The sequence below is a fragment of the Hyaena hyaena genome, unplaced genomic scaffold (genome assembly GCF_003009895.1).
Source record: "Hyaena hyaena isolate Hyena2069 unplaced genomic scaffold, ASM300989v1 scaffold_884, whole genome shotgun sequence".
Lineage (NCBI taxonomy): Eukaryota > Metazoa > Chordata > Mammalia > Carnivora > Hyaenidae > Hyaena > Hyaena hyaena.
Window position 1 is genome coordinate 43435 of NW_024081519.1, and position 12097 is coordinate 55531.

General features: G+C 36.3%; 1 protein-coding gene across 1 annotated transcript; it reads right to left on the bottom strand.

Annotated features, from left to right (window-relative positions):
- Positions 1-4611: 4611 nt before the first annotated feature.
- Positions 4612-11798, bottom strand: RAD51AP2 (RAD51 associated protein 2). The gene is made up of 3 exons (XM_039220345.1): positions 8561-11798; positions 7909-7992; positions 4612-4868 (listed from the first exon to the last, which is right to left on the bottom strand). The coding sequence occupies exons 1-3, from the start codon at positions 11796-11798 to the stop codon at positions 4750-4752; spliced, it is 3441 nt and encodes a 1146-aa protein (XP_039076276.1). The 3' UTR covers positions 4612-4749.
- Positions 11799-12097: the final 299 nt, after the last annotated feature.

Below are 12097 nucleotides of genomic sequence, written 5' to 3' on the forward strand. Positions count from 1 at the left end.
TTTTAAAGAATCATTCTGGCTAATGTGTTCAGAAGAGACTGAAGGGAAGCAAATAATAAAGCAGAGAGACCAATTAGGACTCTATTGCAATTATCCTGGCAAGAGAAGCTAAGGCCAACAGGATTTGCTGATGGGCCAGCTTTGGGTTATGAGAAAACCCAATAAAATAATAATTAATAATAATAAAGTGTTAAGGATGACTCCAAGATTTCTAAGCTAAGTAACTGAAAGAATGGAGTGACCATTCAGTGAAATAAGACTTCCTGGGGGAGGAGTTTGGGGAGAAATACCAGAAACTCAGTTAAGTTTGAGACACCTATTAGGCATCACAGTAGAGATCCTGAATAGACACTTAGGAGTCAGGTTCAGCGAAGAAGTCCCCAATACTTCCTTTTTAAAAAAAATAAATGTAATCCAAATGTACAAAATTTTTTAAAAATACAGAAATATTATTACTATAGAGACTCAGATCATGAGTTTATTCTTTTCCCCATGGCCTGGATAGGTGGAATGGTTTAATGATTATTTCTTCTGAATTTGCCATTATAGCATGTGTCTGTGCTTTAAAAACAAGCAAAACAAACAAATAAACAAACAATTAAATAGGAACATCTGACAAGGGTAGTTTCAGACAATGACATATTTTATAGCAAAGTGAAGAAAATATGATTTGGAACCCTTCTGACATGTTTACATCCTAATTCTCTCAGCCCAAAGGACAATTTTTTTAGTATGCACTACTAAAATTTTCCCAAAACGATGGCTAACTCTATAAATGTTCCTTATGTGGCAATTTAGATGGAAATAAAGATTGACTTCACTACATATTTTGTTTCACATTTTGCTTAACTAAGTAAAGTTAAATGGATATTAACTCAGACATTTCTTATATTTCAGGTACTATCAACATAATTTTTCAAGTTGATTTAATATGATGCTCTGTGTCTCTTCTCATGCTCACTGTTACGCTTCCAAAAGCTTGTTACTTTAAACTGAAGTAGCACACAGATTTATTCTAAGGTTGAATAAAAGCAAGTATTTTTTAGTGGCTTTTCATCCTTTGAATACTTTTCTTCTGATCTGAAATCATTCAACTTTTACATTTTAGGAACAAAGATGAAGAGAACAAGGTGGAAGGAGAATGGATTTCAATTTAAAATGCTTTTTTTTTTTTTTTTTTTTTACCATAGCCTCTCAAACCTGGCTATAAAGACAAAAAGAAAAAAAAAAGAGCTAAAATGTTACCTCGCTCCTAGCTTCCAACTTTCTATTTCCAGATACAAGAACTCACAGAACTAGGCAGGAAGGGGGAGGTGATGTCTGTTTGTGTGTGCATATATATGTGTGTGTTTGGGTAGGAAGTAGTGGGGAAAGGGGTGCTTCAGTAAAGACACTGGCAGGAGTGAGTTTTGCATTTGGAAAGATGTAGTAGTACCCCTCTCCCTTTTTTTAAATAAGAAAATCTCTGCAGGTAAAGGCAGTAATTGGGGAAGTGGCATGGAAAAGCACTGTAAGCAGTACAGAATGTGTGAGGAGTTTAAATTTATCACATAGTTCAGAGTAGGAAAGAACCAGGAGTGGCTGGAAGTTTCATGAAGCTGAATAAAGGAAACCTCATTTAAAATGGAGTCAGCAGGGCACCTGGGTGGCTCAGTCAGTTAAGCATCTTCCTCTCAGGTCATAATCTTATGGCTCAGGGGTTTGAGCCCCCTGTAGGGATCAGTGCTGACAGCTCAAAGCCTGGAGTCTGCTTAGGATTCTGTCTCTCTCTCTCTCTGCTCTTCCCCGGCTCACGCTCTGTCTCTGTCTTTCTCTCTCTCTCTCTCTCTCTCTCAGAAATAAAGAAACATTAAAAAAAATTTTTTTTTAATGAAGTCAGGAGGCCAGAAACAAAAAATCTTATGCCCTAACTCTGGCTGTCAGTTGTAGACCCCAAGAGGAAGAGCATATCTTGCACTACCAATAGAGAGAAGCCTATATACTTTACTACCCCGGTAGGAAGAAGAAAGATTTTCTCCTTGCCTAGCAATTAGGCCAGCCAAGGAGAGATAGCCACAACTTAGCCAATGAAAAGTCACTACATTTTGAATTCCCTGTTTATTCCAATGTACTTCTTGTTTATAATAGCTCTCCCAGCTCCCCGCTTTCTTCTATAAAACAGTGTTCCTTGTCTTTCTTCTCCAGACTTGCCTATAATTTTGCCATAGCATGTGTGTCTTGAATTGCAATTCTGTTATTAAAAAATTTTTGTTGTTAGCAGTTTCTGCGCCATTTATTCAAGAAAGGATAGAAGTATATAGAAAAGCTTCTTTTTAAAAAGCCTCCTATAAATATTAGGAATAAGACTGGAAGCACATAAGTTTGCCCTTGAGAAACAGATGTGAGAACAGAATTCAATATTCACACACAGCAACAGAAAACAAGGAAAAGGACCAAGGTTTGTCCAGACAAATCTTGATCATAATGAGATCTGCCTTGTATACAGATAAAAGGAAAAAAATCCAAATTATTATTGTAATAATAATTAAAAGAAAAAAGAGGTAGATGAGGACCCTTGTAGAAAAAAAGTAAAATGAACATCTTCATAAGACTCAAAGGAGGGGAGCCTGAGTGGCTCAATTGGTTGTTTGACTTCGGCTCAGGTCATGATCTCACGGCTCATGGGTTCAAGCCCCGCGTTGGGCTCTGTGCTGACAGCTCAGAGCCTAGAGGCTGCTTCAGATTCTGTGCCTCCCTCTCTCTCTGACCTTCCCCTGCTCATGCTTGTCTCTCTCAGAAATAAATAAAACATTAAAAAAAAAAAAGGCTCAAAGGAATAGGTATATTCCTGAAATCATCCAACTCATGATCCAGAAAAATAAAAAAAGTCAATCATTCTAAATAGTTACTAATTATTTAGTTACTATATATCAGCAATTTGTTATCACTATTGAGGAATTACTACATATCAGAGCCACTATAAATATATAACATGTATTAGCTGATTTAAACTTCACAATGATCCCATGAAATATTGTTATCCCCTTTTTAGAAATGAGGACTTGCAGGGGTACCTGGGTGGCTCAGTCTGTTAAACATCCAACTCCTGGTTTCAGCTCAAGTCAAGATCTCATGGTTTGTGAGATCAATCTCTGTGTTGGGCTCAGCACTGATGTTGTGGAGCCTACTTAGGATTCTACCTCTCTCTCTGCCCCTCCCCCACTCGTGCTTTCTCTCTTTCAAAATAAGTAAACTTAAAAGAAATTTTAAAAAATGAGGACTTGCCCAAGGTCATAAACTACTAGAATTCAAAAACACACAGCTATTATGAGCAGGCATAGAAATTAATTATTCATTCACTCAATAATTTATGTATACTTACAAAGGGCAGGTACTATTCTAGGCACTTGGGATATATTAGTGGATGGAGAGGAAAGAATCTTGCCTTCAAGGAACTTGCGTTCCTTCTAGCAAAGTGTTTATAGTGTTTGAGAGGGTGGTGCATTCCGGGAGGGGGAGTGGGAGCAGAGAAATCAGAGCAAGATATTGAAGTTGGAAAGTACATTGCTAGGGGGTGGTAATTAAAGAATACAGATAAATTGAGATGTTTTTAGTGTGTTTCAGAACTTTAGCTTGTAATAGGAGAATTTAATCCAGTCACAGATATTTTGTGAATTGATACATTTAGTCTTCTTTCTATATTGTATGCTTTCTATTTATAATGCTTTCTTAACGCCTCCTTCTTTCCTTACTTTATATGTTAAGTAGCCAATTTTACTGTTGCTTCTCTGTATAATGTTTTGAAAAGTAGACGGCTACCTTTAAATTATGTATATTCTACATTTCTTTACCAATCTTAAGTAGAGAAATAAGTTCCATAAGGTGAACTCATACATATCTTCTGAATTCTACCTCTGAGCTTTATACAAATGGTAGGGTTAATATGTTGAATGTAAGAGTAGGTATTAACTACATGATCATAATTCTGCTTGGGGCCAAAGGTAGACTGTGAGGGAGAAATGAAAATTAGAAAGTGATGGGTGCCTTAGTGGCTCAGTCAGTTAAGCATCTGACTTTGGCTCAGGTCATGATCTTGTGGTTTGTGATTTTGAGACCCACGTTGGACTCTGTGCTGACAGCTCAGAGCCTGGAGCCTGCTTCAGATTCTGTGTCTTCTTCTCTCTCTGCCCCTCCCTGCTCACACTCTGCCTCTCTCTGTCTCTCAAAAAATAAACACACGTTAAAAAACTTTTTTAATTAGAAAGTGAATGCAGAGAAAAGTAGGAAAGAATTTTTCAGAAAGTGCCTCTATCTCAATGCTGACACTAATTTTGTGATCTTAAAAATCTTACCCATCTTCTTTGCACCTCTATTTTTTACTTAATAAAAAAAGGTAAGTGGATTAGAACAGTGGTCTGTTACCACTTTTATGAGTCACAGATGCTTTTGAGAAACCTATAAAGGCTATTATTCTTCTCTATAAAATACTTATACATATATATCATGAAAAATAATAAGTTGACATGTTTTATGAGATCATGAAAAGCCTTTAATGTATATGTTATAATATATTAGGGAAACATCAATGAAATATTTTGTAATGTTTAAAGGCATTTAGACAATTCACACACACACACCCGTCTCCATATTTCATAATAAAGAAAGCCCAAAGCTCCCAAACTAAGAGAAAGCATTTATCCAAAGTAAGAAACAAAAGACTTCTAAATGGTGTGAAATGTTAAAGTCCAATGTCTTCTTTTAAGTTCTCATTTATTTCAGATAGGGATGAAGTTGTTTAAGCTTAGCTTTTCTTGACAAACCAATTCTGATTGGTCGACTGCATGTCTTAAGAGGTAGTACTCTTGAAATTCCATGTGAAAAGTTACTACCTAAAATATAAGATAATAAAAGTGCATAAGGGAGTAAAAATTGTACTTGTAGTTTCTAAGCTTAAAAAGTTTTACTTACTTCTAATCATGATCTAGAAACATTTACTGAGTCACTGGGCTAATAAGTGCTTTAAAGTCATTAATTTACTTAATCCTACCTCCATATTTAAAATGTGAAGGTCTCAACACCAAAATAGTTAACTTGCCCAGATAAAATAACAACTAAATAAAATCAGTATTCCAGTCAGGCAGTCTGACTTGAACACAGTAACAAGACTATATAATTAACTTGATGTTCTGGCTTTAAAAACCATGTCATATTTTTTTTAGAAGCTAAACAGTAGGCTATACTGTTAATGGTTATATTTGGCTTTAATAGAGACTATTATCAATAATAGAGCACAAATGTATTTCATCTGTATACGTATTTCATACGTATAAATGGAGGGCTCTGACTTTGAAAGTTTTATTTAACATCATACTATCATATTCAAAAAAGCTCAAAACATTTCATGGATGTATATCTGTCACTAAGTCGGTAGAACAGACAGGTAGTATTAATGATGCTTGATAATGAAATACAAAAATACCTCTAATTTTCAGAGCGCTTTTTTTTTTAAATAAACAGTAAGGTACAAATATAAAGCTAAAAATGTATCAGGCTTTCAGTCAGCTTTAATGAATAGGTAGGACTTTAATATAATAGCACATTTTACTGAAAATAGCATAATCAACATAATAATTCTGACAAAAGATAAATGGCATGATTTCTATTAAGCTGAACCAAATAGATCCTGTGTATTTACCAATGTAAATGATAATGAAATAAAATACAAAGTTTAACTTATATATGTAGATAGGGAAAACACAAAAATAGGTATAAATCAGTTTATGGTACTTTATTCAACATTAAAACTATAAAGTTAATTATAAAAAGTAAGAGAAAAACATTACTAGTTGTTTTCATTTTTTAAATAAAACGAAATTGTTAGATCATGTCTGATAGTCTAGATTTGGTTATAAATCAGATAATTTCAGCAATTTATACTAAGTGGACTTCATTATGAGATTATTATTTCAGAACAAAGCCATGATTAGTCCATTTGATTACTTTTTCAAAGAATAGCTTTCCTCTTTCATGGTCTAATATGACAGACACTTCTGGTAATTTTGCAATGGATAGGAAATCACCAAACCAGTTTATACCAACAGAGGCCTTTTGCAAAGCATATGTCCTAAAACAGTCATCAAGTTGGGGCCATGAGGATAGGTTTCCTCATCTTCTTGGATTTCCTACCCTTTTATAAATAGATTGTGATCCCTTTTATTATTCCTATACACCAGATTAATCTATTGCTTTGTGTTACTTAACAATTCTAAACATTCAAAAGTCATAAAATGTGTTAGTAGTCTTTTAGAAATAACACTCAACTCAAATGTTTTCTACATCCTTGCAGGTCAAAGTCCACAGGCCAGCAGTATCTACATTTGCTTGTTGCAAATACAGAATCTTCGGGCCTACCCCACAAAATAATCAGAATCGTTTAATAGGACACCCAGGTGATTCACATATACATTCGGGTTAGGGAAGGTTTGGTGCAAAATGATATACAAAGCACCTGGTGCAGTGACTGGCCGGCATATTTCACATGTTCAAAATAATTTCACGCTACTTGCATTTTCCACACTACACAGACAGGAGAGAGAAACAGAGACCGGATGCGCTGGAGACAGGACTGGTAGCGGGGAGGCATCGTGATGACCAGTGCAGAGCCCACCACGTCGCAATGCCTTTGAAATCACATAGGCAGAGGCATAGGCAGGCACCCCCTCTGCCTAGGCAGAACTGGTCCATTTTTACTAGCCCCCTTCCCAGCATTTCCCAACTTTTTCCTTCCACTATGAATGCTAACAAGCTTCAGAAAAATCACTCCATTTTTTTGCACTTTGCAAGTAAATCCAAGAGGACTGTCCTAACATAGTACTAAATAATGCTGGCTGACCATGTTATTTTTCCTATTTCGTGATGAGGCTCCTTTCCTTGTGAAGGCACGATAGAGTAGATGGGTCCGGATATTTCCAACTAATGTAACTTTTTTTTTTTTTTTTGCAGTTTGTGCACACACTTTACTTTTCGTCATATATTCATTTCATTGTCACAATTATAAGCATGGTGACTGTATGAGTAGGCAGGCACTCCCTAATCTTCCTTCAAAATCCTCCAAAGACTCTTTCCTAATCTTCCTTCAGAAACATTTTGAGAAATGATCCATGACCGAAGATGTTTTCGTAAATATATTTCACCTACATCATTATTCTTTCTAGATCTAGTCTTGTTACCTAGTACCTGCAAGGTACCCGACCATATGCAAATTTAGTCATTTAGAAAACAGTTTCCTAATTTTAACCCTACATTAAACTTAGTGTGTTTTATTCGGGTACTACAGACTTTTTTTTTTTTTAGGCAAAGACATTTTTTAGTTGAACTTTTCTTTAGTTTAACTTTTTTAATAGTAATCAAAAGTTTAAATGCCATAGTCCTATCATGTTAATAATACCTAAGTGATATTAGTTTTGTAATTATTAAATAAAATATCCATATAAAAAGCCCCAATACTTAAAGAAGAGAGAACATAGATAATAAATATGTAATTCGGAATAACATCTCATCAATGAAAAGCCACCTTCGATAAATATCTTTTTTGGTTTTGCTAATTAATGTTATACACATTATACATGTATATTAGACAAATATAACCCCTGTCTCATCACAGAGCGATTGCAACACATCACTGCAAATATTTAAACACAGTTTTGGAAAGCACATTTCCCAGTAATATTCTAAATGGCTGATTGTAGCCATTTTAATATTTAGCTGATTTTTAACTGTTGGAATTTGTATCAGTAAACCATTAATGGTTACAAAAGTGCTAAATTTGTATTTATTTCCTAATAACCTAAGTATATTTTCCTCATGCTAAAAACACAAAATGCAATAATCATCTCAGAAGGTATTCTAGAAAATAACCAAAAATCTTACCTCCCTTCAGCAAATAATTAATGTTTTCCTCCTTAAGTTCATCAGAGAAAAACACCGGCCTTTTAGGTGAAGGTTTTTCACAATCTGAAAATAATAACCAATACATTATAGCAAAAAGTAACTTTTACATTAAATGTTAACAGTATAAACAAATTACTTTCTCAAAAATGTTTCCTCCTATTGGCTTCTAATATTTGGATAAATAAAGCAGAATTCATCAAGGCCCCTTTTAAAAATTTTAACACTTCTAGAGGCACCTGGGTGGCTCAGTCAGTTAAGCGGCCAACTCTTGATTTCACCTCAGGTCATGATCTCCTGGTTTCCTGAGTTGGAGCCCTGCATCTGGCTCTGTGAACTGACCATATGGAGCCTGCTTGGGATTCTCTCTCTCGCTCTCTCTCTCTACCTCAACCCCGCTCCCCACCCAAAAGTAAATAAATAATCTTAAAATATTTTTTCATCCCTTGTTACCTTCAACTTCACTATATTATTTAATATTTGAACGGGATTTCATAGATAAATAATGTGCATCAATAAATACGGTCTTATACTTTATCTCCTTTTCTCCCAAAATTATATATTTGGCCTACACAGAAAAAAAAGCAACATTTTTCTATCATCATAAAAAAACATTTTAAGACTAATTTCATACCTTCCTTAGAAGTAGGATAAAGTAATTTTTCCTCTTCTGCTCTTGAACAGCAATATTCATTTGGAACTTCCTGTTCCCCATTATTGGACACTGTTTTCCATTTAAATAAACTTTGGTGTCTTTTATGCATATTAGGGCATGTTATAGTATCACCGAGCGAAGAAGATGCACCTTTCATCTCTGTTTTTACCTCCTCAATATCATTATTTTCTCTAAGGGAATATTCTTGCCCATTGTTTGTTTCCTCAGTGCTTAGAATTTTATCTTCCTTGCTGATTTCATGAAACATACGAAGTTCTTCAAGTACTAAATCAAATTTACTCTTCATCTCAAAATCGCTCACTATTGTCTGAGCTTCTGTTGATAAACACTTGGCAGTTAAATCCTGAAAACATTCATTGTTCCCTAGACTCAAATCAGTTTCAAATTGATGATTAACACATTCTGTAGAGTCATTCTTTGGATGAAAATGCTTTGAATTAGCTAACTCACTTTCTTGCAAAACACTCTCATATTCATTTCTGTCAGCTACGTTATTTTGATTAACATATTTGGTTTCTTCCACATTTACTTTTTTACTCATTAATGAAACTGGTTGCATAGAAAACATGCCATCCATTAAAGAAAAATTATTTTTTTTCTCTTCCTTTTCTATCTTAACATCTTTGTTAACTTGGCAATTGTTTGTTAAACTTTGTGCTGTGACTTTTACTTCCTCCTTCAAAAGTGAATCATGTTTTTTCCCATTGATTTCACTTAGCAAGCTTCCAAAATTTAGCACCTGAATTAGAGTTCCAAGATTAGTTTGTTCACTATGGTTTATGTCGTGGTTTGTTGGTATGGCCCGTGGCCTAATATTGAAGAAATCTTCAAATATCCACTTAAATTTAAAGCTACTGATCTTATTATGCTCCTTGTTTCTTTTAGTATCTAAATCTTGGTTGAACATATTTATTTCATAAAATTTTCCATTGATATATATATGGTTCTGTATAAATTGAGAACCAGACTTAACATGTGTCTTAACAGTATTAGGACTACAGTGAGCCCAATTTTCCTCATTCATGAATTGTTCAGGACAACTCTTATTCCCGTAAATGTCTTTTGTCAAAGAAATTTCATCCATGTTACCAAAATCCATTGAAAGAGGACTTTTTTCATATGTTTCAAAAATTGGAAAATGTTTATTTTTAGTTGTCATACTGAAGGAAGGTTTTTTCATAGACTCTTCAAAAACTTGTTCAGTTTTAAATAACTTACTTTTTTCTAACATAGGTTTCATATTACCTTCCAACAGTCTTGAAAAAGTTAAAGTCCTTGCTAGATATACAGTATGATTTTCCACTGCACTATTTTTTGAATAAGGCAAATACACAATCCATTTGACAAAGCATCTCTCTTGTAATTTAGAATCATTTTCAATTGTAATTAAACAGTCAAAGTTATTCAGCAGAGAAGTTATGTTGGTTTTCAATATGCTATTTAGAGCTCCTGAAACACCAGTTTGTAAATATAGACTTAACATATCATTTTTTCTATTGACATTCATATTCTTAGTTATTAGATTTTGAAGATCAATTTGCTTTTTATCTTCATAAATTTCATACCAGGTTAAAACATTATCATTTTTTTGATTTCCTGAGATATTTTCACAAAAACTCAAGATTTCCATAATGGAATTTTCAAGAATTTTGCTTAAATGAAAGCCTTTTTGTGCAGTAGAACATCTTAATTGTGGCATATTATTGTTTTCTCTTTTGCCATTGAACCAAATAAAATTTATTAAAGCTTTTTGGCTACCAAGTGTTCCTATCATGAGAGACTTTGATTTCTCTTCATGTGTATTCATGGCTTTTGTATAGGGATAATCTTCTTTGCTTAAAAGATCTATTTCTAATAACTGTAGAAAATTTGATTTTTCTCCAGTTTTTTTAATATTTTCACGTTGAGTTCTGTAATTACCCCAGATCCAACAAACTGCCCTTTTTTTTTCTGAGAGGTGACTAATAATGCAGTCCTGGCTTTGAGATTTTTCTAATCTGGTAAATGTATAAATGTCCAGGCATGTTTCTGCTTCTTCCAAATTTGCATTCCCTAGTATTATAGTGAAATTCTTTTCAGAGTCTGTTACATCAGATTTGATACTACTATGGTTATAGTAGTTTAAACCGATCAAGTCTTTTTTTCTCACACAAATATTTTGGTTGCTGAGTGACTGGTGGTTACTTTCATAGCATGCAGAAAAAATATTTTCTGCATCGGCATCCACAATGTTTTTATCATCCTGTAACTTTTGCTTCTTAACATCAGGTCTATTTTGGGACCAGTAAATGTTTGTGAAATCCCTAACATATGCCTCGTTTTTGTCATTCTTTCTCTTTGCTATTTCCTTTAAATAGACAGAGGACATTTTGCTATTTAAATCAGTTGGAAACTCAGGGATACTTATTGTGCCTCTATTTCTAAAATAGCTGGGTTTGGCAATTTCCATGCTGGGCTGGTTTTGAGATTCTGATGTGGATGCTGAGACGTGATTTTCCTTTTTATGTGATGGCATAACACTGTCAGCTTTACATCTGTCCTTAAAATCATGACACGATGATTTGGTTTTCTTGTAAAAGGTAACACCCCTAAATAGGTTTTCTGTCTGTTTTACGTAACTACTGTCTTCCTGAATATTACCCCTCCCTTGCTCTGAATATTGATTTCCACCCGCATTTTTTTTAGCGCCACGTCCACCGTGTACGGAGGCGCTGGGCAGAGGCGGACGGACCCCCGCTCCTGCTCTGTCACTGGGGTGCGCACTGGGACCCTCTTTGTCACTCAGTCCTGCTTCACAAGACCTTCCAGAAGCCCACGCACCGGAATCAAAACTTTGTGAGGGGAGAGGCTGCAACCAACTATTCGCCTCAGATTTGCCGTGTTGGCATCTCAGATTACAGATCTGCTCCCCGCTGACTGATTTCTCCACACGCGAGTCTGCGGAGTTCTCGAAAACCACATTAGCTGAAAGAAGAAGCGCCGTGAAGGGTCTGGGCGACAACTGCCAGGCTTTTTCCACCTCAGACAAGCGAGGCACCAGAGGCAGCCTCCACTCCACCTCAGAGGCACTGCCAGGCTCCTGTAGACGGGGCCGCTTACTTCTGGGTGCTCGGGAATCAGGGTCCTCAGGTGGCGGCAAGGAGGTGGCAGGCTCCCTGAACTGGGCACGCGGCGCCGCGAAGCGCGGAAGGGACATGACTGCGAACCGAGATGCTCTGTTCGAAGTTCCGGCCCGGCGCCAGCCTTTTAGCGGCTCCGCCTGGTCACGCCCCTGCCACGCCCCTTGAGGCCGGCTTCCGCCGCGGCCTCAGGGAAAGCCCCGCCCCAGCCCCGCCCCTCCGCGGTGCGGCCCCGCCCCTCCGCGGTGCGGCCCCGCCCCTCCGCGGTGCGGCCCCGCCCCTCCGCGGTGCGGCCCCGCCCCTCCGCGGTGCGGCCCCGCCCCCACTCTACCTGAAGTCCTCGAGCTCCGGTCGTCTCTCCCTCACAGCCCTGAGC